General features: G+C 46.7%; 2 protein-coding genes across 8 annotated transcripts in view; both read left to right on the plus strand.

The window, feature by feature from the left end:
• Dia (diaphanous related formin 1) overlaps positions 1-8,898 on the plus strand; it is a 42,982-nt gene extending 34,084 nt beyond the window's left edge. For all 4 annotated transcript variants that reach the window (XM_077703794.1, XM_077703792.1, XM_077703793.1 and 1 more), the window contains one exon: positions 5,898-8,898. In XM_077703794.1, the coding sequence (XP_077559920.1) occupies positions 5,898-6,001 (104 nt within the window). In that variant the 3' untranslated portion in view covers positions 6,002-8,898. The remainder of the gene's footprint in view (positions 1-5,897) is intronic.
• Positions 8,899-8,947: 49 nt separating this feature from the next.
• Positions 8,948-26,148, plus strand: part of Mus312 (mutagen-sensitive 312) — a 36,164-nt gene continuing 18,963 nt past the window's right edge. For 2 of the 4 annotated variants that reach the window (XM_077703789.1, XM_077703787.1), the window contains exons 1-6: positions 9,041-9,285; positions 11,660-12,497; positions 19,190-19,316; positions 20,383-20,516; positions 20,936-21,013; positions 23,199-23,345. In XM_077703789.1, coding sequence (XP_077559915.1) covers positions 12,280-12,497; positions 19,190-19,316; positions 20,383-20,516; positions 20,936-21,013; positions 23,199-23,345 — 704 coding nt within the window. In that variant the 5' untranslated portion in view covers positions 9,041-9,285; positions 11,660-12,279. Of the gene's footprint in view, positions 9,286-11,659; positions 12,498-19,189; positions 19,317-20,382; positions 20,517-20,935; positions 21,014-23,198; positions 23,346-26,148 lie in introns of all 4 variants that reach the window. The other 2 variants (XM_077703788.1, XM_077703791.1) reach the window with 2 other exon arrangements.

A 26,148-nucleotide genomic window follows, 5' to 3' on the forward strand; every position in this document is an offset into this window, starting at 1 on the left:
ACAAAGGCAGGAGGCGGCGAGGGCAAAACATCAATGGCAGCATTTATTGCAATGTGCAAATCAAATATACTGCATACAGACTAATTGTAGGCCATAACGGTAACACTGGGAGCGAGACATTAAACAACGCTAGAGATCGAGATGGTTCGACTCACCCATGGAATACCGGAGTAGCGGAGCGCTGCGCAGTGCGAGCGCGGTTGCAGTCTCACAGCCCGCCCGGACGCGTCCTTTGTGGCGCGTTCCCCAGGTCAGGACCAGCGCGCCGAAACGTCCGCGCGCTACCGGATCCCCAAGACGAGAGAGCGTCCCCTCGTCATGCTACGTCCCACCAGACTTCGCCTTACGGTGGCGCTAGTATCGAGGAAGAACTGGTTCTCGGGTAAGGCAGAGGGGAAAAGGGTCAACGCTTCCACCAGGGCGAAAACAAACCGTCCGGTCACTGGCGCCCTCCCGTATGGTTCCCGTCGCGTGAGCGAGGCGCATGTGCACGCCGGCCGCGACGGGAAGCTAGCCAGAAAAGGGGTTCGCGTGAAAGTCGCGATCCCCACATCCCTCCCTCCTAAATTCCTTGCGTACGCCGGTGAGAGCTGACTACAGGACTAGAGGCGACGAAAAGTTTGTTCGTCGATTAAATCGTTAGCCACTGCATCGTGTTGCCTACGCCGGCTTCCACTCGTCCAATGCCACCGCTGGTAGTGTACCAGCAGGCCCGGTCGTCGCCCGCTGATGTCTGCAGGCGGGTAGCTCCGGGAAGAATCGCACCAGCCAACCCAAGCAAGCGTTGCTCAAGTGGCGGCACATCCGTGATGGCCCGTGGCCGCCGAGCGACCAGACTGCCGACTCTCTCAGCCAGGCTGGTGACGGCATGCCGCACCGCACCCCTTCAGCAGGCTCGGCAGCTCGCCCGGAACAGTAGACAGCAGCATAAACACGCTCCGTCATGTGGTCCAAGCCGGGGTGGCTTAGCTGCACAAAGAAACTCCCCGCACCTTCAGTGTACGGCAGAAAAATAGCTCTCCGATCGCGCCGCCTTTGTGGCGCGATCCTAACGACAACTGACGAGTTGTCAGCATTGCCATCGCTCTGTTAATGTCAACAAAGCCCAATAAATAGTCCAAACCCTACAATGTATAGGGCAGGACAAACAGGCTGCAGTAGCCCTTTAATCCCCTTCATCACGTGGTTCGATGTCGAATATCACAATTGCCATGGCATCGGCATAACTACCTGCTTGTTAACGTCAACAAACCACGCCAAAGTGTCCTAACGCTGCAGCGTGCAGGGTAGGGAGAATATCAACTCGATTGCATCAACAACGTGACACAATCTGACGGTTCAACTGCTAAGTTTGTCAGCAATGCAACCGCTCTGGAAATGTCAACAGAGCTAGAGCCTGTTCTAACCCTATACGGTACAGGGCACAAAGAACACACACGGTCGCATCGACCGCCCGGCGCGATGCTTAACCACACAAATGCGAAAGCAGTATTTGCTCGCATCAGTAACACTTCGTTCATACACATGAACGCGGAAACAGTACTTGCTCCCAACGACAGCCCTATGTTCACACACATGAACGCCGCTTGCGTAAAAATGCTGAAATACGTTTCAACACAGTGGCGCTTAGTTTACGTGAATAGAGCTTGGTCTCTCGAGCCGAACAACAGGGCTCCTGCGACGTTACAATCAGCGGGCGCAAAGTTTGCCTCGCGTAATTCTCCCCGTCAGTGGAAGAGGGATGAGGCCCCCCTTCAGTCCCGTCGCCCGCGTGGCGCGACAACAAAAACAACTACGCTGCGGAAAGCAGTTTTTCAAGCAGCGATGGGTCAAAGCAAGTCTTTCCTGAGGCGGCAGAGATTCCTTTCTCTCGCGCGAGGCGATCAACAAAAGAGGGGGAGCGCTCCATGCGCCCTCGCATTGTTCCCAAGGTCGTGCCTTCTCCGGGAGGACCGGCTGTGAAAGCCTTCGGGTCACTCACTTCGGCAAACGACCCGCATCCAAAAACACAACAAAATAAAACAGACCAAACGAAAGAAACCCTGAACGTGCCCGTACGTGCAGCCGTGAGGAGACATCTGCTTTGTTAGGGTCCTACTCGCTCGCTGCAACACAAGCAGCTTATGAGCGAACGGCGCCTACCACATTCAGCGGTATCGGTGCGCCCGTGCCAGGCTGCAATACCAGCTAGCCTTTTGCGGCACACGTGGCCCGGCCACATGGCTCCCAGAGCCTCGACTCCCGGAGTCGACAAAACAAAAGAAACTCGGACCCAATTGGCAGCTTCCGTACACACTCACTTCGGGCTGACACAACGGCGCGGGCTCCCGGCCTCGCGTGGATGCAAACTCGGAAACCCTTGTTTCCATAAACAAAAACGTCCCGACAAAAAATCTGAGACCACGTGTTAACTGGCAGCGATGTCCTGCCATTTACACGGCTGCTGCAAACTCGGCGCTTAACAAATTAAAAACGCCGCAGCAATAAATAATTCGCTCACTCTCAGGAAAGTTCGCCTCTGCTAATAACTCAATCGCTCCAATCAGTTAGGCCTGAAGTCTGTTGTCTGTGCTCGGATCGTCCGACGCCAGAACAAAGGATGCTGCCGTGCCTCCTGCTCGTCACCGCAAACAAGGCCTCACGTTGGGGCGCCAGATGTGGGATTCTACATTTCACACACTAGTGATTTCCCACACCGCAGCCATCCGCGCTCAGCAAACATGCCTTGCGAGCGCCGGCTGCGGACGGGTCCGTTGTTTGCGGAGACAGACAAAGGCAGGAGGCGGCGAGGGCAAAACATCAATGGCAGCATTTATTGCAATGTGCAAATCAAATATACTGCATACAGACTAATTGTAGGCCATAACGGTAACACTGGGAGCGAGACATTAAACAACGCTAGAGATCGAGATGGTTCGACTCACCCATGGAATACCGGAGTAGCGGAGCGCTGCGCAGTGCGAGCGCGGTTGCAGTCTCACAGCCCGCCCGGACGCGTCCTTTGTGGCGCGTTCCCCAGGTCAGGACCAGCGCGCCGAAACGTCCGCGCGCTACCGGATCCCCAAGACGAGAGAGCGTCCCCTCGTCATGCTACGTCCCACCAGACTTCGCCTTACGGTGGCGCTAGTATCGAGGAAGAACTGGTTCTCGGGTAAGGCAGAGGGGAAAAGGGTCAACGCTTCCACCAGGGCGAAAACAAACCGTCCGGTCACTGGCGCCCTCCCGTATGGTTCCCGTCGCGTGAGCGAGGCGCATGTGCACGCCGGCCGCGACGGGAAGCTAGCCAGAAAAGGGGTTCGCGTGAAAGTCGCGATCCCCACAATATCTAGAAATAGCTGGTTATTGTTGCAAGTACAAATAGTGAAGCTTGCAAAAATGACGATGTCATTTATTGTTTCGCTGACATTCTGCATGGTTTTGCAGTTATACAACAACATACCATTTGTTTGGAGATCTCGCATGTTTCATTCCTCGTCTGAAATTGTGTGTGCAGTTGTCCAGACGCTTGTCCTAGAGCGTGGAAACAGTGTACTCTTGATTTCACGATTAACATTTGATAATCAACGGGACACTGAAGGGAATTTGTCTAGCAGTTTAACGCAAGTAATTCATTGTTTGACTTTTTGGCGGGGGTCTACAGCCTTAGTTCATTTGTAATCAGTGACAGAATAGAAAATATTTGTGACCATCGCATCAACTACTGCTGCGACTACATGCTGGCGTACGATGTGTTTTCATGCTATCTTAGCCTTAAAGGTAAACTGCACTCAAAATTTCAACCTCTTGAAAACGTAGTTTCCGTATAGTCTGCCTAAAAAGACAGCAAGATACAAAATCTCACAGCTGAAGTACGCGCATCTGCGTGCAAATGACCACCAAAAAGTCGGAGATTTTGAATGCGAAATTGAGGAGAGCGCGGCCATTACAGCCAGGCTGAAGTGACGTTCGAGCTGGCCCAGCCGGAGAGTGAGCGGCCGCACGCGGCTGGCTGGCCGAAGCAAAGCTGCGCGCAATGCTTCGCCCTCGCTGCAGTCGTAGGATAAGCGCGCCTAGCGGAGCTTGACCGTTTTTTCTGGCTGGCCGGAGGAAAAAAACACAGGGCCGGCCGCAGCAGCACTTCCGCTTCATGGCGGTCTGCGCAATCCGCTGGCAGGTGCAGTGTCACCTGAGATGGAACTATTTTAAATTCTTATAACTAATTAACGACACATTTAACAGGGCTACCAGTCATGCCCCAGTTGGTTTGGTGGTACATACTGTACGTTCAATGTAAATTTGGCCAAGGTGAAATTTGCAGTTGGCCTTCACTTATGATAACTATTTTTGCCCATTTTATATTTAAATACCATCGACTTTCGTTCATTCACGCACGCGTACAGGCTAAAAATGATGGCAATTTGGTAAATATAGCCCCGTTGCCTTGTTACTGTGTCGTCATGTTGGCATCAGCAAATTGCTGGGGAGGATGGGGCAAGAGAAAAGACGTAGCAATTTTGAATGCACTTTGCTCGTTGAAAAGTGCACACGTAAGGTGGTCAAAAAATAAACTCTGAACATGGCTTATGCGTTTCCGACTTTCATCTGGGTGGGCAACTATATTTGCAAACAACTTTCTGTGGCAATGCAGTCAAGGCTACGGAGTCGAACCACGCCGTTTCGCTGCGCTGCTGGAACTAGTTCAACAAAAATAATTGGCTGGCTGTAACCTAAGCAATTGAAAAATAAATAGCTCCTATTTTTTAGCCTTGGATTGATAATGATAGTAAAAAACTAGGCAGAATATGTGAAACAGCATTATTTTTAGATTTTCGTTTTTTTTTTTTTTTTTTTTGCTTTCTTTGCCACTAGTGTCACGTAGGTTCTCTTCCGGAAAAAAACGATGGCGTCATCGTCGACGGCACCTTTCTTTCCCTCCAGTAGCTCACCACTTCATTCTCTGCGTAGAATATTTTAAAAGCTTGAGAAGCAAACGCTGTCAAAGCAAATGAAGCAGGTTGTTTGTGTATGTACGCCCAAGAGAGACTGATGCAACCGACACTCTTGAGTCGTTTATGCTAACCAAACGCAATTTGTTCCGTTAGCCAGCCTTCTGGCTTTTAAGCGAGCATGTTCGTAAGCTTGTGTGTGTGTGGCTCCCTCGGTATAACGTGCCCACACTATGGTAGCACGCTTCACATGTCGATGGTGCTGCCCAGTTTTCAGCTCCAGAAGAGTTTACAAATGAGTGCATGCCCTCAAAACTGCAGCGCTGACAAAATTCACTTCGGCATGATACAGAGTTGGACAGTATTGTCCCCACGGTCGGTCCGAGTCCTCCAGTGAAAGCATTGGCTTGTGTTTATAGACAAATGAAGCGTGGGGAGGGATACGTCAATACGCCTGCACGCTCGGTGATCAAGGTTCAACACACTCAATCACAAAGCTCATGCGAAGAATTGAACTGTAGCAAATGCGTTTCTGTCGTGCCAAAACTGAAACCTAAACCAGTTGGAAACTACTCTGGGGCAGTAACACAGAGCACTTAGTACCCCCACCCCCCCCCTCCCCCTTTAAGTTTCTCTCCATTGCTGCAGAAAGTTGCCCCAAGTATAGACAACATTTATAAGTCACTTTAGTGTCCTGTAATGCCTGGTTTGACGTAGCTTCGACTTCCTTGCCATTGGCTTTACATAGGAAGTGTAGATACGTTGCATCCCGGATACCCTCAGCGTATTGTTCTTGGGCTTTAGATGAGCGTGTGGGAAGTGAACTATACCTTGCACTTCATGTCCTCAAGTTCTTCCAAGCGTCACTGTGAAGTTTAAGCTGGTGGCGCACTGGGTATTGTGCCCTCCCTGTTGCTCAGGAGGTCTCGCTGTCCACCTAATGAGTTGTCATCCACTTCCTGCTCTTCGCAGCAACCAACAAGGCCCAGTTGGCACGCAGTCGTTCCCGGGGCGGTGCGGCCATGTTTGGAGACTCCAACTATCTCGAGTGCCGAACGATTGCCCAGCAGAGCTGACAGCGAGGGCACTGACATCGCCGTGCCCGCTGCAGAGTTGTTTTTACCAGCGCTTCACCTAACTTCCCCACATTGTGATCGTGCTAACAGCGGAGGCTCCCAAGGAGACTGCTGGTGTGCCTGGCAAACGCACAGCGTTATTGCTTCACTTTGTGTTGTCCTTCGCTCCGTCGTGTGGCGCGGATTTGACCTTCAGTGCCGTAGGAGGGAGTGGATTTTAGGTGCTCTGTGCTCGTGCCATTGTTTGTGTGTAATTTTTTTTTTAACATTGAGAACAAAAAAGGGGGAAAGTAAATACCCTGAAAGGTACTCACTCATTGCCTAGTTTCCAAGCAAGTCCTTTTTTTTTTTCTTTTCTTTTTTCGTTTTTTTTTTTTTTTCTTTTCACAGTGGGTTGTGTAATCGCAAAAGTTTACGCCTCGCGTGCAAATTCATCTCAACAAACCAGTGACATTTTATGACTGAAATTTGTGGGTTAATTTTCATCTTTCATTATGAGCTTTCCTGTTGCTTTAGAAACAAGGTGTGTTTATTCCGTGTGGCTCTTTAGCCTCTATGTGCCAAGGGAAATTTTTTGGTTGCCACCCTCTCCAGCCAAGGTGGCTAACAGCAGTTGATATTTCCAGTTTTTGTGTCTGTACAGTACCGGAAGAGTGAAATGAATTTGCTAATAATAAAATAATTGTGGCATCCTGTTTTTCTGTTTGTTGGGAGCACATCGTGGATATTTCTGACCATGTCAATTTCTTGTTTATGTGTGCTGGAGTATCTCTCTCTACGGCCAAAGGAAAAATTCATGTAGCACTTGCGTGTAACATAATGTTCAGACATCGACGCAATAGGGGCTTTCTATAAATGAGCATACCGTCAGAGCATACCATCATGACAATGTGTAAGTGGGCATGCTATGATGGTGAGGGCCAGTCATGTACTGTACAAGTCGGAATATAGGTCGAGCCAGAGTATAGGTCCACCCCCTGGCCTTGCGGCCGAGAAGTAGGAAAAAAAATTAAGCGAAGGACCGGTATATAGGTCGAGGGGTGACTTTACGGCAATCTTGTTAGTGAAAAATCTCGACCTCTACTCCGACGTATCCCGTATGTCTTGTGTGTAATGGTCGGTGCAAAAAACCTGCATTAACGATGTCAGGGTGAAATGTGAAGATGACATGCTATCTAGATTTGTCAAATATTAGGACAAAATATGAGGGCTGTGTGAAAAGGTTAGAAATGTGGACCAGTTGGACAGGCTGAGTGGCAAGTGGGAGCTCTGTTTTTGTCTGGTCACTACATAGCATGGGACTCTGCTTCTACAGTCAGCAACATTTAGAGTACCTGGAAAGAAGACCCAGTTCAAAAATGTGTGCATTATTGGTGCCATGTAACAGGTCTAAGGGTACTTCAACTCAAAATTGTACAAGTGTTGTTGTACCGTCATTGGGGTGGGGGAGCCGAATCCTGTGGTAAATGCAACTATCGTCCCGTAAACTGCCTTTCTTAAAAATTGCAATTTGACTTGACACTCACTGGACTAATGTTTCCGCTCGAACAGAAGCATTTTCTAGTGTACCGAATGGGAGGCAAAAAGCACACACTGCATATTGCTGATGTGCTGGTTTTATTTACTCCTGCTGTGGTTGAATAAATGGCTTAAAAGCTATTTAAAGTTACACAACTGACCCTTGTTTCATGCGCTTTTTGCAGATTTGTTATCTCGCTTGCTTTTGGGTGCAAGAAGTAAAGAGTATAAGATTGCCTACATAGTAACAGGCCTGTACATAGTGTTTTGTGTAAATTTGTATGCGTGCATGGTTGTGGTGAGAGCACGTTATTCTGGTGCACATGTGGATGCTTGCACTGAGGTTTATAATTTTGTTGTAACATAGCAAAAAGAGAAGTTGTGCGTAACATTGTGTATAAGATGTGGTGCAGTCTATACACTGCCTTGGGACCATGCTTGCCGGCGCGTTAACCAGACCGTGCCTGGTGCTGTGATCCTGAATACATGTGCTGTGGTGTACAGAAGAGAACGACGTATACGAAATTGCGATGAAATGCAACCTGTCACTTACCCACTTCATCATACTGAGCAATGTGTCCTTGTTTTGGGATGTGTGTCCTTGTTTTGGGATGTCTTCCTGAAGTGTTCAGCACGCTCAAACAAATGTTAGTTGTGATATATGAGACACAGAGATATTTTTATAGATGACCACAAATGTTATTAAGAGTATGGAGAGATGCCTCATGTGTCTTCTTTACACACATACACCGGGTGCCTGCCCCCAACCGCACTGCACCCAGTTGAGCTATTCTTTGCTGTGTAACTACAGTAACTAATGTTATTCTGCCTTTTGCAACTTTTCTGGCATACTGCAAAATCACGGATGTACAATTCAAGCATTATAGGTTGTGTAATTAGGATGGAGGCCTGCACGTTGCATTATTTTTGGCGAGGTGGGTCAGCTGACTATCGTGCTTTTGTGCCTTGTCGCTCCTGTCACATACTTTGCCATTTCTTTGCACTCCTACCTGCCAACCTTGACCACCTAGTGGTGATCATCAAGTGCGATTTGTCGCGTTTTTTAACACCCTTGCAGTCGTCAAAACTGGTTGTCATTGAACTTTTGAGTTTTTCACCAGTCATAAGTTCAGTGATGTCATCCAGGGCTGCCGATGTGACAGGCATAAAGCAGGGTGACCTTACACCAGTGCGAGGGTTTTAATAGTCTGTTCAGTTTATGACTCATTCGTGCCTTTTCTAGTTTTGTGACAAATCTGCGTTTGAAGGGACATTGCTCAATGCTGGCATATGCTCTGTCCGTTACATCAGAATGAGAAATTTAAGCGCGAGGACTGTGCCGGTACAATCAAATAAAATGAGCCTGTTGATTTTACGGAGTGGGTTGTCTTGAATGTTTTTTGCATTCAACCAGTTGGTGGGGTATGCGAATTTGTGAGTTCGCTAGCGCCCCCTCGCGGTGGATGCTGTCGATGGTGTTTGTCCACAGCAGGTTGGATGATTGCAGTTCCGGTTCCGGCCAGGCTTTCAGGTGTGTGCATGCGAAAAACGCGAGGTTAACGCGAGCAAAGCTCGATCTGGAGTTTCTATGCCCGTAGCGGCATTTGGGCGAAAAGCAGCTGCGTGAAACATTGGCCCAGGATGAATGTTGTGTACAAATCGGCAGGGAAGTACAAGCAGCTGCGCGGCACGCGCGCAGGGGCGACCTGTGTCAAAGCGGGCATCATTGGCGTTGTGTACGCGGCTGTTGTTGGTGGAGCAATCTTGTGAGTACGCAGTGATCGGGCGCTTCGTAGCTGTGACGGCTGTAGTGGTTAGAAGCCGCTTCTTTGGGGGACGTAGCGAGGTGACTGGAATGACCTTCAGGGTGGCCACTTGCGTCCAGCTTGATGCGCCGTTGTAGGTCGCCAGCTGGGAAGTTGGCGCACATAAATTGTGTGCCTTGTCAAAATATGTCCACCGCGTTCTGTGTATGCGTTCGTGCCTTCGACTCCAGACTACCTAATTCTTTGAATTCAATTGGAACTCTATAATCCGCGTGTTCAATTGCACAGTTTCGCAGTGCGACGCTTTGCAATGGAATTCGCGCTTGCGCCGTCAGTAAAACCGTAAGGAAAATCGGCACGAGAGATGGCATTCATTTGGCGTTAATCCGAGAACGCTATTGAGCAGTGTCGGGGCACTTGAGTTGGTTGGACACAGTAACCTGTTGGCCCCAAACTGACGTTGCTCAGCGCTGACGTCGAAACCGCCATTCTTGTGATTTTGTTACTGCTCGAAGTGGCAGTATTCCGCACTTATTCCGCAAACTTGTTCTGATGCCTACGATCGATTTTGAGGAAGTGGTTCAAGTACGCCGAAATAAGTACGGTAGGTTTGAAAGAACAGGTATTTGTGTAAGCTAGCGAGCGTTGCTACCGGAAAGTAACGGCAAATTAGAACGCGTACATTTACGGAATGCGAACTTTTGCCACCGAGATTGGTTGCGTGTTTCATAGTGACAGTGGCCATTGCGTGGTTGGAAACTATCATTAGATGTGTGGTCACTTGGGAACCAGCAACTTGGCGCCTCGCGAAGCGCCCTGAAAGAAAGCGTACGTCAGCCCGAAGAGCCACGGAAAAAGGAAATGCTGATGGCGCACCTGAGGCCAAAGAACGAGTGCTATGGAATGGAAGGGACGCGGGTGTAGAGGGCTTTCTGGTTCGTATAGGGAAATGAAATGGGGTGTGTTACGGGAGGAACGAACTCCCGAGATTAGTAACTCTGACAACTGACGGACGCAATAAGCAGACGGGGCAAAATAATAAACGTGGCGATGGGATAAGATAATGAGGGCACAGAAAAGATTGAGCGGTCGTGGGAAATGAGGAGGTAGAAGTCATTGAGGGAGGCCCCAGTAGTGTAATGGGCATGCAACGACCACTGGCAATGGTGATGCCATGGCCTATGATAGCGAAAATCTTGCTGAAGAACTTGTTACACTAAGTGCACAGTGATTCTCTGTACGAATGCCTTGCATTGGCCACATTAGCTGTCTGACATGACTTGAACGGTTCTCGTCTAATGGAAATGATCGGCTGTTGTCGGTGCCAGTGGCAAAGGAAAAATGTTTCAACACTAATGAGCAAAATTTTACCTCTGAAATGAAACTTAATTTTTTGGTGGCCTGTTTAAATGGCAAGTTAGGGAAAACAGTAAATCAAGAAAGCCCCGAGGTAGGGTTGCGGCTTTTCCTTCCTAGAAAACCAGCAGCAGGAAATGGCGTATATATGGCAGAAAAAGGGAGTGCTTAGACAAAACATATGGAAGTCCCTGTAAACCCACTTTATTGCTTTGGCTGCATCAAAAACCCATCATAGTTGCACAGCTGTTAACTGGCGTGTTAGTTTTTGAGGTGGATATAAGGCTGCACACAATAAACGTGGAAACTCCAGGAAAGTGCCAAAAAACCCGCAATTACAGTAAAGTCAGTTTTCTCGGTGCAGAGAACGCGTTACTTGTAACGCTAGGTTGAAACAACACCAGTGGACTGCGTTTTTAGGGATAAGCAAGGCACTGACAAAGAAAAACTAAGGGTAAATTTCCACAATGCAGTTGTGTTGCATACATTTCACTCTTCCTCTAGCATGCAGTGCGGCTGACCAACTGGGGTGTCCGTAGCAACTCTCAAAGTGCAGTCATTGCCTGCAACGTTTTGCATACAGAAAGCTACCTGCTTGTGTGGCACTGTGAACAGCATGCTGTCTTAACAAGGGGCCCTTTGAAACCAGCTAGGGGTAGCAAAGAACTCTTTCTGGACTGTCTAGCTCACCTTTTCACTCGGGCAAGCCTTGCACAGATGCCTGCTGAAATCACTTTGCAAGTGGCTAGAGGTCATTTCTTGTTAAAGCTTTCAAATACCTGCCATTTTCAGTGTTAAAACAGCAACTGGCAGCATGCGCGAGAAACCGGCTTTGTCAGCTGAAAACTAATCATGTAGAAACCCAACCCCAAAGTAATGTTACTTTTTCTCGTACAGTTTGTTAAATGTGTTAGGAAGAAAGGGTGCATGTATAAACGAAGCTTTGTTCTCAGTTTCTTTTATTTTACTGCCAATATGAATGTTCAGATTTCTAACATCCATCTCTTGTCCTTTGCAGCCTGGCAGTGCCTCGGGCATTTGTGGAGCCATTCCACAAGCCTTGCACGGACAAAGAAACGATTTTCTCCAAGGCAGCGCAGAAAGTGCCGCTCTTCAAGATTAAAAATGAAAAAAATGTGTAGCTGCAGTGCAAGGCACCCCACTCTAACTCGTAGCAATTTAGTGATCGAGATGAGGTAGAAATCTTTAATCAGCACGCCGTAGCAGTAGCAATCCTTTGTTCGCTATCATTTTCTTTTGTTCCCTCTAGCCCCGGCGCTCTAGTGCAGCAGAGTTCCCCCACCTCCCCCACAGGGTATCTAGGTCGGGCCCAGCCCTCTTTATGGCACAGGCATTTTTTACGGAGCCTTTTTTTTTTTGACAAGCTAAAGCTTTGCGAGTGTTGTAGGCCTTTTCACGAGTTAGGGGTTCCTTTTATGTTTTGCTGGGGGTTGCGCAAGCTAGAAGCCATGACCCTAGGCCCCTTCTATGTGCGTGGTGGGCAGGCCTGATGTGCGCGCCTGCAATGCTATGTGCGACGAGGTGTGCACCGGAGGCAGAAGTCTGTGGCAACCCTAGAGTTGTTCTCCAGAGCTCAGCCGGACACTGTGAGGGAGTGAGCGGTGAGCGGCGTGCATCATGGACCGATGCGCGGTGGGCCAGCGGCCCGAGGCCCCCGTGTGCCCCGCATGTGGGGACGCCGTGGCCAGTGGCGCCATGGAGGCCCACGTGCAGAAGTGCCTCCAGCGCTTCAGCAAGGCCCCCAGGGCCCCGAGCACGGATGCGTGTGTCTGCGTGGTGTGCCGCAAGGACATCACGGCACTCGACGAGGCGCGAAGGCTGGCTCACGTTAACAGGTGGGGAAGTTGTCGCTGCTCTGTTTTTTAAGGCGAAAGATTAAATGCCCCCAATATGCAAAAAGAGAAGAAAGACGTTGTTTGGTACAGAAGAATGGCCGTGGCTATAACGAGGGACTAAAAACACTTGAGTGCACTATTTAACAAAATTGCAACATCAAAAAGTACCGATTAGTTACAAGCAACCGGCAGACCTATAATTTGTAAGTTGGTTCCAAAGGTTTTGTGATACAAATAACCAATGCAAGGGTGTCATATACGTGATCACGTAAGCACGGCTTCAGCAAGGATTCAATGGCACTAATTACAGCCTGCAGCAAATCGGCAGGCAAACATATCTTTTGCAGCATCACGAAGAAGAGTGCGATGACCCTGTGATTTATTTATTTGTTTATTTGTTTGTTTGTTTGTTTGTTTATTTATTTATTTATTTATTCATTCATTCGAGTACCTACAGTGCCCAAATTTGGGCATTACAGTTGGGTGGAAGAGACATAAAACTTGATACAAGGTATGAATACCGATAACAAAACAAGTGAGCATGCTCAGCTTGTACAGTGTGTACACATTCTTGCGTACACGAGGCAATCAAGGCAAAATAAAACACAAATGCAAACGAAAATTGGCATCTTTTATTTCAACAAAAATTGTAATAGAGCATTTTGAAATGAGGGTGGTGGGGTGGAGACAATATATTCTGGTAGGTTGTTCCATTCGTGTGTGGTTTTCGGGCAGAATGAGTTTTTGTAGGTATTTATACAACATCGGTATTTGTGAACTTTGTTGGAGTGATCGAGGCGAGAGGATACATAAGTCGGATCTTTAATGTACTTGTCTCTATTTAAACCAGTGGCACCAATATAAATATTATGAAATAGATTTAATCTTAAGAGTTTGCATCTGTCCTGTAGGAGAGGCAAACCTAAATGTTTGCAAACGCTAAGAGCGGTTAGTGAAATCGTAGTTACCAGATACAAATCACGGTGCTCGTTTCTGTACCCTTTTTAGCGCATTAGTACATATTTTAGTTTCTGGATCCCAAGCTACACAACCGTACTCTAAAATTGAACAAACATTAGGAAAATAGAGCGTTTCCTTTGGTTTAGGTGGGGCCTGTTCAAAGTTACGTCTTAGGAAGTTCAACACATGGCTCGCTTTGGCACCGACGTATTCAATGTGGTCGTTCCAGGAAAGGTTGCTCGTAAAAAAAACGTCTAGGTACTTATATTTCGATACAACTCCCAAACGATTGCCTCCCAGGAAGTAATTTGTATGTAGAATGTTCCTTTTGTTTTGAAGCGAACAATATTACATTTTGAAAAGTTGAGTGTCATGTTCCATGTGGTGCACCATGATAACACAGCATTTAGATCACTTTATAGTTGAGCAGAATCACCCGCCGCGGTGGCTCAGTGGCTAAGGCGTTGCGCTGCTGAGCACAAGGTCGCGGGTTCGATTCCCGGCCACGGCGGTTGCTTTTCTGATGGAGGCGAAAAGCAAAAACGCCCGTGCGTACGAGATTTCGGCGCACGATAACGATCCCCAGGTGGTCAAAATTAATCCGGAGCCCTCCACTACGGCGCGCCTCATCGCCTGCGTTGCGTCAGCGCGTTAAACCCCACAATCAATCAGTTGAGCAGAATCTTGAGCAGGCGTGACGTCACGATATATGCAGCAGTCATCTGCATACATGCTCATGCGACTGGATACTTGTTGGCTTATGTCATTTATAAAAATAAAAAAAAGCAGGGTCCCCAGAACAGATCCCTGGGGGACCCCTGATAACACATCGACTTCAGATGAATTCACTCCCTATAGAACAACCTGCTGTTTTCTAGCAACAAGATACGCTTCAAGCCACTTCAGCAAAGAGGGAGGGATATTTAGAGCAGACAGTTTAAGTAATAACAAATTGTGTGATACAAAATCAAAGGCTTTTTGATAATCTAAAAATACACAGTATAGTTGGCATCCATTGTCGATCATGACTAAATTCAAGTAATTGAGTGTCACAGGACAACCCTTTTCTGAAACCGTGTTGCGTTGGGCAGAAAAAGTTATTATCTTGAAGATGGGAGATCAAATTGGAATAGATAATGTGTTCCATCGATTTACATATTACGCAAGTTAGCGAGATCAGTCTGTAATGTTTTGTTCGCATTTTGTCTCCAGCTTTGAAGATAGGGGCAGCGTTGGCAGTTTTGCAATCGTCAGGTAAACAGCCAAGCGCCATTGATTTTAAATGCAGAGCATTTCTTTAACTCACGATGTCACCCGTTCTAGGCGTCCGTAGTAGTCCGCATCGCTCGCAGGTGCGCCCTCTCGGCGCGATCGTGGCGTGATAAAGGCGGGTGTCGGCGAGGCTGGAACGCACTCATCGCCGCGCTCTCTCGTCAGCCCCACTCCTCCTCGCCTACTCTCCGCTCGCATCGCGCTCTCTCCGCGGTCGGTTCGCGCCCAACAGGTGGGGGCGCGCGCGTCGCGGGATCAACAGCATCTGTGGCGTGATCGTGACGTCGGCATCGCGCGCGCGTGGCGTGATAAAGGCGGGTGTCGGAGAGGCTGAAATGCACTCATCACCGCGCTCTCTCGTCAGCAGTTGCCACAAGTGCAACAACATTAACGTAACGCAAACTACTTAACGTCGTGCGCCCCCGGAAATGCTCTGCATTTATTCGTGCCCCTCGCGAGGGGGATGTTTCTTCTTAACCGTACCTGACGCGCCAAAGTGAAGCGACGCGCGCGCGTTATCGGCGTCGGCGAGTGGGTTCGCTTTGTACGCAGGCAGCTTGGTATGCACCGATGTGTAAAACTTGCGATGAGTGTACGGCTGCTGGTTATGCCCAGATAAGTTTACACCCATTCGCGGAGCTGTTGATTCTCCGCAATCATCTAGTAACGGCGCTACGGTCGAGGGTTTGTACCAGGCGAAGGCCAAACAAAATCTATCGAGAGCGGCGTCAGTAAGTACTGCATTGGCGTTGTGCTGAGTGTGCCTATGAGATATTTTCTTGTAAAGAAGAATCAGCTGGTCGCCTAATTGTGACGGGTGGCTGGGTGACGTTGCGACTCATTTGTTACCACAAAAATTAGCGCAATATAGTAAGACAACAAGAACAGTAATCCCTTGTTAACTCGAACTCGCATATCTAGAAATATCAGTGAAGTCGAGGTTTTTTGTTAGCGGCGCCATTGCAGTTTTATTAAACTTGATATGACTTCAAACAAAAGAGAACCTATAATTTATACGCAGTCTGTTTTCACCAGTTTTGAGGAATCACTCAAAGGGGAGCAAGTTTCTGCGAAGGAAATGTCAACGCCTACTAGAAGTTTAACCGTACACAGTGCACCCGTACACAGAGGTGCAACCGTAAACGAAAGCTGCACATTTTTCGAAGAGCAGGACTAGAAATGGCGCGAGTGAGACTGCACAGTTTTTTTAAACATAATTAGGAATAGCATCAAAACCGGGTGCCGCGTTTACCCTAATTTTTTGTAGAAGAGCTAAGGCTCCACGTTCAGTAAAACATATTTCCATCATTTCAGAATATTTTGTGACTAACTGAGGGCCACTGGGTAGGCAAACTGATTGGGTGAAAGCAGACTGAAAATAAAAATTGAATTTCTCAGCTTTACCCTTTAAGTCTACGCTGAAGTTGAGATCATCTATAACATCTGGAATCGTTCTGTTCTGAAAGCACATTTGTTTAGCCACACTCTTGTTTAGTGCTTTTAACGTTTCATATAGCTCGGGTTGTGGTGACTTGTGGTACTTTCGATACACGCGGTGCCTGCGATTAATCGAAGCCTTGAGACTGCTGTTCATCCAGGGCTTACTAGTTCTAGGCTTTGAGGAAGTTTTTTGCTTGGAATGCCATGGGTTATATTTCTGGTCATAGCGGCTGCATTTCTGATGGTAACAAAAAGCGAAAACGCACGCGTGCGTGAGATTTGAGGGCATAACAAAGAACCCTAGGTGGCATAAACCAGTCAGCAGCCATTCGTTGTGGTGTACATCGTAGCCATTGCACAGTTTCAGTGAAACTTGAATTACATAGGGAAAAGGGCACATCGTTGGAGAGGCCAGATGAGCCGAGGTTATGAGAACATGCTACGTATTTTTATATTTACGATTTGCCCGAAAGGGCATTAATGTAAGACACCGAAGGTATGTAAATGATGACATATTTTGTGCAAGCAAATATAAATCAAATAAAATAAGACGAGGCAAGCAGTGAAAACATAAGCGACAATGAAAGATGGCATCTACAACTTTATTGCCTGCAATAAACTATAATACAAGGAGGCATGTTATTTGTATCACATTTATAAGCTTAATAGTGTTATCAAAATACAGTAGAATTTTGTGCAAATTATCTCGCATGTCAAACAAGTACAAAGTGTACAAGGGCAGAGTACACTAAAAGCTCATTATTTCGAACTCGAAGGGGACCATAAAATTGCTCGAATTAAGCGGAATTCCAATTGGCAGGTGGGCGCTAGAATGAATGGGCATCGCGCCACACTGCGCGGTCAGAACACAAAGGCCACCTTAGGACTCGTTATCGCAAATTAGGCGCCCCTACACTTTTGTGGCAGGTGTTTTCGTAAATAATGTTCGTGACGCTCGAACAGTGAACGAAATGAATTGATCAGTCAGTTATACACCAAAAACAGGCACCGACATGCATTCATGTGAGCAGCGAGCCATAATGTCGAAATTACATTGTAATGACACTTTATGCCCGAAAACATGCTTATTTACATGGCAGGGTTGAGGCAATCAAAAGTAAATGTAATCGGTAGATTACTTTCACTTTTGGGCCAACTTCTGGGCCGACTTCTTCTGCGAGGAGCGATGGAAACCAGGGGATCCCAGTTTGAATGAACCGTTCTGGATACCAACGCGTTCAAATTATCGGGAGTTTTCCCCCATTGAAATATACAGGGCTGTGCCGGGACCGAGGCAATAGTTCAAATTTCGCATTAACGAGCTTTCACTGTATTCTAGGGATGCAGTGCATAAAAAATAGTAACTCATGTGCAAGGCCTGCTGTTATCTTCAAACTTTTTTGATGTTGCAGCAAATTTGTACCCTTTCTAAGAGCAACTACTTACTAAGTGACACACAGATATGGTCACTTGTTGCTTGTATAAAAATAGTGAAGGTAAAGTGGCCAGTACACATAGGAAATTTTGAACTCTATGTTTCCAGTGGGTTATGGAGTGGCGGTGAGGTTTTCTTAAAGAAGTTATTGTGTCAGGCAAAGCAAGCATTGCTACTGGCATTTTGCTGTTGTAATATTGCCACATTTTTTATTCACTTTGAAGGCTAAAGTTCACACCTACTGTAACGTTTCATACTCCTTTAGGACCAGGTAGAACCCCTGTGTTCATGCAAGTTCAACTTATTGCGAGTCTCCTTCAATTAAATTCAGCTTCTCTGTAAGCCATTTAAAGCTAAATGCCACACCACATTAGGTTGTACTTTGACTGTGGCTGTTGCACCCCTCACAGAGGCGTGCAACCACCAGAGCAGTTTTGCAAACAAGCAGTCAGTTTATTGTGCTTGGTGGTGTTTAAGTGCCCTTGCAGCAAGCGGCGGCATTTACGAAGGGGAGATTTTGTTGTAAATGAACACCCTAGCAAAGGTATAGCCGGTATTCATTGAAAAGTTTAGCCGCCAATTTTTTCGCTTGGCAACACTGAAATGGCCACGGACATGGCCGAAGAGCCACAAACATGGCGTGCCTTATGCCACTGCGGCCGCACGCCGAAGAACAAAAATAACACCGGCGTGCGTCGTCTGTTCTGTTTAAACCCGATTATCAGCGGTGGTGCCAACAGAGTTGTTATTTATCACACTCACATTTGAATCGAGGCATTACGTTGCTTTCGGCGGGCTAGAGCTTGGAATGTAGAACCCATATCATGCGCTTAGCACGGACACGGACAAGTACCGCCATCTCGCGGAGCCCGACGTAACCAGTGACGGCGCATTCACATGGTTGCCTGCATGCGCGCCTCGCTATTGAATACAGGCCATACGTGATCAAGTTACTGTAGAAATCACCAACCACAGTTGTTTTCCCGCATGTTGCTGGGACCCCAGGTACCATGCCAGTGCTAATGAAAAGAGCTGAATAGAATGCTTTGTTGGTTCATAGCTTCAAAAAAATTTTAAAAAGCGCAATGCGCTTTTTTTTTTTTTTTTTTTTGTAAGTGATGCAAAGAGCCCGCCGCACTGGCATGCCACTTTGCTGTGCCGTGGAGTAACTCTGTCCGGGTGTGGTTCCTGTGGGACCCTTGCTCTGGCGTAGAGCATTTGTGTGGATGTGCCCGATACTCTGTTGTGTCTGAAGATAGTCCTCATTGGGAAATTCAAAGTGCCACTGTTTGCATCTTGTGCTATGCACATTGAGCTTCATTTGCCGTCACGTTATTTTACTGCAAATGGCAGCGATTTACAATCTGTTCAGTGCAGTGGCTCTCTTAAGCTAGGATATTTCTGTGCCAATCACTCTGTCACATAATAAAGTGAGGCACTACTTAGGGAACCCTGTGATTGTGTTGATGTGTCCTTTCTCTCCAAGAGGACTGAGTGCTACCTTGAGGCAGCTATTTGTGTCTCAGAGGAGCATGGGGGGGGTGGTTGTTACTGTGGCGGAAGGTTTGTTTGCTTGGCGCTGCAGGTGCCTCGACGGAGAAGCAGAGGAGCCGTTGCAAGAGCCAGTCGTGTCTACCCCATCACGAAATGGGGCCACTGGATTTGTGCTTTTAGACTGCCCGCTCTGTGAGCGCTCGTTCAAAACATCCGAGGTACGTCCCAGGCACCGTGCTGGTACGTTGTATGTCCATGTGTACCATTTTCTTGCCTCTGTGTGTTTGCTATTCCTCCTGCTTTGCTCACACCGTGGTCTCACCAATGCTTTAAGCCACCATCAGATAAACTTGGGAAGTGAATCGTTGTGCCCCTTCTGTTTCTTTGACAAACCTAGGCCATTATCAGTAGCCTGGAGTTGCTTGGCTTGAAGTTGTTCATTCTTTTCCTTTATGATTTTGCCACCTGTTGATTCCCTTATGTACTTGAGTTCTGGCCTTGTTATTATTATTATTATTTTTTTTGCTATAGTCAGCATGTTAGGGGCTTGTACGTGAACCTGCAGCTGGGAAGGAACAAATAATCAATAAAGATTGCTGTTAAACGTACTTTCATCATCTGGAAGGTTCCCTTTTGAAAGCATCACTGATCTTACAGTTTAGTGTACCATCTAAAAGGGCTGGTAACGTCAGTAGAGCTGCTAACGGATTCCTTACACTAATCCGTCACGGGAACAGCATACAGGGGAGAGTGTAATGGTGCGACATTCTGCGCAACTGCAACAACTGAACCTCATGAAACAATTTTGTTGACTACTGAAGGAACAGCCGTGGGCAATCTTTTGCCAAATGTTGCCTTGTGGTTTTATCCTCGACACAGGAGTTGGATGCACCTTGAAATTGTCTACTGCTGTCTGTCGCGGCCCTAGCTTCTGTTGTAGGCTTTGATGCATTTCACAGTGTTGTTTGAAGAAATACTTGGAATGCAAACTGAAAAATTGCACATATTGAGCAGTTCACACAATATCAGTTTTGACTGCACACACACTCATTCACTGATTCGTGCTCCTTTGGTAGAAGCGCCGATTAATGTTGAATCACAACTTTGGAATTAAATTCTTTTAAAGGCCTTCCTCACCAAGCAAGCGTGGAAAGTATTGCTCCGAGCAAAAATATTTTGCTGTGTTGGGTCATACAGTCCGCCTGTAACGCTCAGATTTGCTTCCTTGTTGCTGTCTCGGCAAAGACGTGGCCCCTGAAACTTTCTATTTGGCTCCATGTGCAGGCATGCAAGAATCACATCAAACAATGCAGCACAAAGCTGGGCATGTCCCCCAAGCAGGTGATAGAGGCGATCCGCCTACAGCAACGCTATGTGCAAGAAAGAATGGCTGCTGGCTTGCCCGTGGTCCGAAGAAGGTGAATTTATTTCTTTTTGTTTTTTAGGACAGGTTATTTGTTATGATTCCTCAGTGATCGTTGCAAAGCAGAAGTTTTGTTGCGCTTTTGTGGTGCAGCTTATTCCTTTACACCAACTTTTTTCACTGCCGCTTGCAGTAATTTTGGCATTTGCTGCAGTTTGGTTTTTCCCCACTCAGATTGATACATTCTTCTTATTAATAATGGCTTTCATATTTCTCAATGTTTTTTTTTTGTTGTTGTTCTTTGCTGTATTTACTTTGGACTGTTAAGCTTTTATGCATGACACACGTGCTGCTGTTCTCTCATTGTTACACTGCCTTGCTGCTGTCTGTCCCGGCTGAGTGCTTTGCAGTTTAGTCATAAGGATATTAGAACTTGGGCGTCTATTTCTTTTTTTTTTAACACACCTCTGCCAGACGGAATGTGCCAATGGATGCGTCAACTGCACAACGGCCAGCAAAGAAACCACGACCGGTGGCATCAGTGCCGAAAAGGTAGGCTCGTGTCTTTAAGACTTATGTACAGAACCTTGTGCACTTCATCTGCACGTGAAGGTACAAACACCTTATTCTGCTCGCTTAAACTGGGGAAGATTGTAGTGTTAATATATGCAACAGCCTTTTTTAAGTGTAGCCGTACATGCTAAGACACAGACACGTTGCTTCATTGCAACGAAGAAAGCTTTCAGTATTTAGTAAATGTGGTAGCTTTTAAATGGCTAGCCATCTATGCTTAAATGCTTTTCTTGCCTTGTGGCGAGCGGAGGCGGGAATGGAGATTTGGCATGACCATGTCCTTTCATTGCTCATAATCCCGCCTTGCGCCACTGATGTTGGCAATTCTGGCAGCTCCTCTACTGTCCTCGTTAACCCGGAAGCTCATGGTAAACTCTGATGGGCATAATCACGTGCTGCGTTTATCTCACGAGAAACGTGTCTTGGTTTAATTGAGTGATTGAGTCGACTTTTATACATGCGACACCAGCTTAAAAAAAAAAAAAAATTCTGTGGCCCACTATTTTCACGGCGTAGGAGGTGCAATGTGCGGGTTGCTGGTGTATAGAAAGCACTGTACAACTCCTGCTGCGCCTGTACACAGCGTTGGTGGGGTCTCGGCTCGACTACGGCAGTGTCGTGTATGGGTCGGCGACAAAGACCGCACTGAGAATGCTCGACCCAGTGCTGCATCTTGGCCTTCGCCTCTGATGCGGCGCTTTCCGCACTAGCCCTGTCGAAAGCCTTTATGTCGAGTGCGACAAGTGGTGTCTAGGGCATCAGCGGGAGTATGTTGACCTGCTGTATGCATCTAAGATTGTGTCCCTTACCAACCATCCTTTTAATCCCATCATGAACAATACATCAAACTTGCAACTCTTTTTAAACAGGCCATCCATTTCCTTACCTTTCTCTCTCAGAGTTAGGGAGGAGGCTTCTGCACTCACGGTCCCTCTTTCAGACACGAACAAGACACCCATCCATAATTTAATTCCACCATGGCATCTACATCCTATATCATGCGACCTATCATTCACATTAGTAGAAAAAAATAGGGCACCAAGGAGTGCAATTCTGCAGCACTTCCTGTTCCTGCAGGACAAGTACAGGTGCGCAGAATTCTATAGCGACGCGTCGAAAACTGGTTTTACTGTATCTTGTGCAGCGCACGGACCAAATTTTACCATAACTAAGACAATGAATTTTCATAGCAGTATTTACACGGCAGAAGCCTATGGCATTTTACTCGTTTCAAACCACATCCTCGAACATAAGATTCCAAAGTCCATCGTCTACGCAGATTCTCTAAGCGTTGTGCAGGCACTGTCATCAGGAAGGTCGTCAAAAAACTATGTGATCAATGCTCTTTTCAAGGTACTAATGACTGCATATGCCTCAAATCTTCAAATAACTATATGCTGGGTACCAGGTCACTGTGGGATCCCTGGCAATGAGACTGCTGATCAAATGGCTGGTGCTGCTGCTCTCATGACCACAGTTGACATAACAACAGTACCTTACACCGACCTAAAGACACACATCAGACGACAGCTTCGTAACACATGGCAATTACACTGGAGTCAACAAACAGACAACAAACTACACGTAATAAAACCACAACTGGGACGCTACATAACTGACTCACACAACAGATACGCTGAAGTCGCCCTGGCTAGGCTGCAGATAGGCCACACACATGTTACGCACTCCCACCTGCTCACTGGAACTTCGGGACCCACGTGTAGCAGGTGTGGAAAGGGCCTATCCGTAGTCCACATACTAATCACATGCAAGGCACTTGACACAACACGACACAAACATTTCCCTGAATTATACAGACGACACATTCCTTTGCACCCATCATACTTTTTAGCCGACGAACCAATGTTTTCTAGTCAACGTGTTTTTAAGTTTTTAGCTGAGGTAAACTTTCTGCAGCCCTTGTCATATCATGTGTAATCACCCTGGCCCTATACACCAGCCATCTCCATTGTCTTTTGTTTTGCATCACCTTTACTTTTAGTCACATGTTTTAGTACTTACGGTCTCATCATAATTCAGTAACTTCTCCTTTGGCGCTCTTTGCCCATAGTCGGCCTTGCGCCAATAAAACCCAACTATCATCATCAGAAAGCACTGTAGCTCCTTGTCCTCCTCCTCCTCCTCCTCTCTGGGCCCCCTTCAGCAAGTACCAGGAAGAGGTACAGATGGCCCGTGCTCTGTCTGCATCACTGAGCTCGGCCGCCAGCAAGGAACAGCAGGAAGCGCAGCGGCGCTTTTGTGAGCTCTTTGGAGGCAGCCACTCGGCAGCAAGGAAGAGGAAACAGGCTATGTATGCGTCTTGCCAGCGGTCATCTTTTGTTGCATGACCAGCATGTATTTCTTTTGTTGGCCAACTCATTGCTAACTAGTGTAATGAAAAGCAAACTTAAAGTCATCTTGCTCAGTAGTGTTAGGCATGGTGCAGGGACTTGACTAGTGGGCTATTAACAAGTTCGAGCTCTAAAATTCGCATGGAAGTGTTCGACCTTGAAAAGTCACCTTGTAACCTATGACTGAAGGATTTTGAAAAGAAAATCTCATGTCAAATCTCATATCAGCTATTCACTTGTTGTAAGCGAAACAAGGATTATTTTGAGTGTTCCAACAAATTTTTTGGAGAATTATGAAGCTGAGATTATCACTGTTTAGAGGGACCCAGAGCCGAAAAACTGTAAAAGTGTCGTTTTTATTTTATTTTTTTTTTAAGAATTGTAGAATTTCGTAAACAAAACTGGTTTTCCTCCAATCGGTACGTTTCTGGCCCAGGAAATGCGCATTTGTGCCTTATGAACTCAACGCCGACGGTAACTAAAATAGGCTGGATTTTGGCGACAAAAAACGAGTTTTTCGGCGACGTGTAGCTGTCGTTTCGCACGCGCAATCATGACCATCTGACTCTTGTTGAAAAGAGCGCCTTTCAGCGTGAATTAGCCCACGTGACTACGATGTGCCACCTGATTGGCCGTGAGGCATGAATCGTCTGCTCGTCTTTACCGTTACGAAGTGCGTCGACAGATTAAAAAAACGCTTTTCGTCTTTACCGTTACGAAGTGCGTCGACAGATAAAAAAACGCTTTTGTTCGCACCGGCAGAAGAAATTCACAGCATTAAATCAAGACGTAAATGATTTTTAATATTGACGGACGTCCGCCGAGGCAAAAATAGGCTTAGCGCGCCCACGGACTTGCAAGGGCATCGCTTTGAATTCGCAGCTGCGGAAAGGTGCAGTTTAATATTATTTGGCTGCAAAAAAAACTAAACAAAAAAAGAAAACGCATGATTAAAAAGATAAGCTGCAGGTTGTCTTCGGGCGGCAGCAGCGAATGGGACGCGACGTCGTTCCGCTGACAAGGATACTGCGGCGGTCGATTCTCCTCGTCAGTAGAACGTTTTTCGCAGCCGGCTGACTACGAACAGCTGTTTAGATTCATAACTTGTTTACAAACTACAAAGCTTGTAGCTAGTAAGTACGCGTAGGGGAAAACGTAGCCGTGCCTTTGAGCCACGCGCGTGCGGGTCGCTGACCTTGCGGCGCGTAGTCGCGGTGAGTACTCTGCGCGCGGCGCGATGCGCTGGAAACGAAATCTGTCACGCATATGCTACAGCGAGGTATCCACGCCAAAAATTATGAAAGTGATGTAACAAAAGGTAATCTGCGGCTTCTGCACGCGAACGGTGCCGCAGCCCTGAGCGCGTAAGTCCCGTGTCTAGCCGCGACCGTGCCGGGCGGCTCGGAAGCGTCAAGATAGAGAGATGGAGAGAGGCCTATTGATCCATATACAGGGTGCTGCATCAATAAATAAAACACTAAAAATTCTTCCTTAGCGGACCGCTGCTCCGTTCGCGGTCAAACTTCACGCGAAGGTCAAATTTTGTGTTCTATTTTGTTTGGCACCGGGAACAACGACGGCACTTACCTGTTTGTTTTGAAAATAAATAAAACAGTTTTCCTCTATGGGAAAAGGGCGGCTAATTTGTGCGTGCAAGCTGATCTTGGAATTGCGGCGCCTCCTGGGATACATGTGCAAGCGAAACGCGCGATGGCGATGCACAGTAGGAAGGAGCCAAATAAGGTTGCAGATTATCAGAAAACCGCATTTGTCGATAGTTTATGATGGCCACAAATAGTTGCATAAGAGTGAAGTAGCAGAAGTAGAATTAAAATAAAGTATACTTCACTACGATTGATAGTGAAGTATTCCCGCCGTTCGTCGTTGTCAGTACCAGTCAACTAGTTTCAGATCGTCTGTCGTCTGCTGTGCCAGGTTACCCCGCTTTCCGAAATAAGGCTCATGATTCTTTGTTAACGTTTGTTGCTTTGTTCTTGTTTTTTTTATTATTATTATCCTGTGCATGCATATTTGACATGGCGTCATGAGATCATTTACTGCGGGTGAAAAGGCAGTCTGTTCTCCTAGAAATGTACAGAGCACACAATGTCATTAACTTAAGTTTTATTTATGCATTAATTTTAATTCCCACCTGAATCAGACCGTAGGCTGTATTTTAAATGCCAACCTTTAACTCTCTTAAAATTACGCATAATTATTGTACCTAGAAAATGCACTGTGTTGCCTGTTCTTTGTTGTGGGTAGCCATGCCTGAATAATCGGGTTTGTGCATTACATTTCATTCTAATGTGTGCACAGAAAATGGTGAATTGACAATAATTATCTCCAGGTTTAATTGAATTGCCACGAAATAAAGTGCAGATTTAGAGTCAGTGCAAAAAGCTAACCCTGGGAGCCACGTTTTATTAGTTTTAATAAGAAAACATGGAAGATGGCTTAAAGACCATTGTCCCTCTCTATTTTGACCATTGCATAGTCATTCGAATTCAGTGCTTAAAAGCCAACGAGGCAATCAATGAATAGAAATGCACAGCTCCATACTTTTATTGGACTTGATTGATTGAATTAGCTGGTGGGATATATGAAAGTCGGTTTTATAGGAAGAGTGATACTAACTTCTGGCTCGAGGGTTAATTACAGGTTATCTAAGTATTTTACAAATCCAACCCAGTCAGCATGGCAAACACCTCTTCTTAGCTCCGTGAGAACAACTAACCTCAATTTAACTTGTTTTCCCCCCTT

This window comes from Haemaphysalis longicornis, unplaced genomic scaffold, assembly GCF_048455015.1.
Source record: "Haemaphysalis longicornis isolate Haplotype H1 unplaced genomic scaffold, Haemaphysalis longicornis Haplotype H1 scaffold_3, whole genome shotgun sequence".
In the NCBI taxonomy this organism is placed as follows: domain Eukaryota; kingdom Metazoa; phylum Arthropoda; class Arachnida; order Ixodida; family Ixodidae; genus Haemaphysalis; species Haemaphysalis longicornis.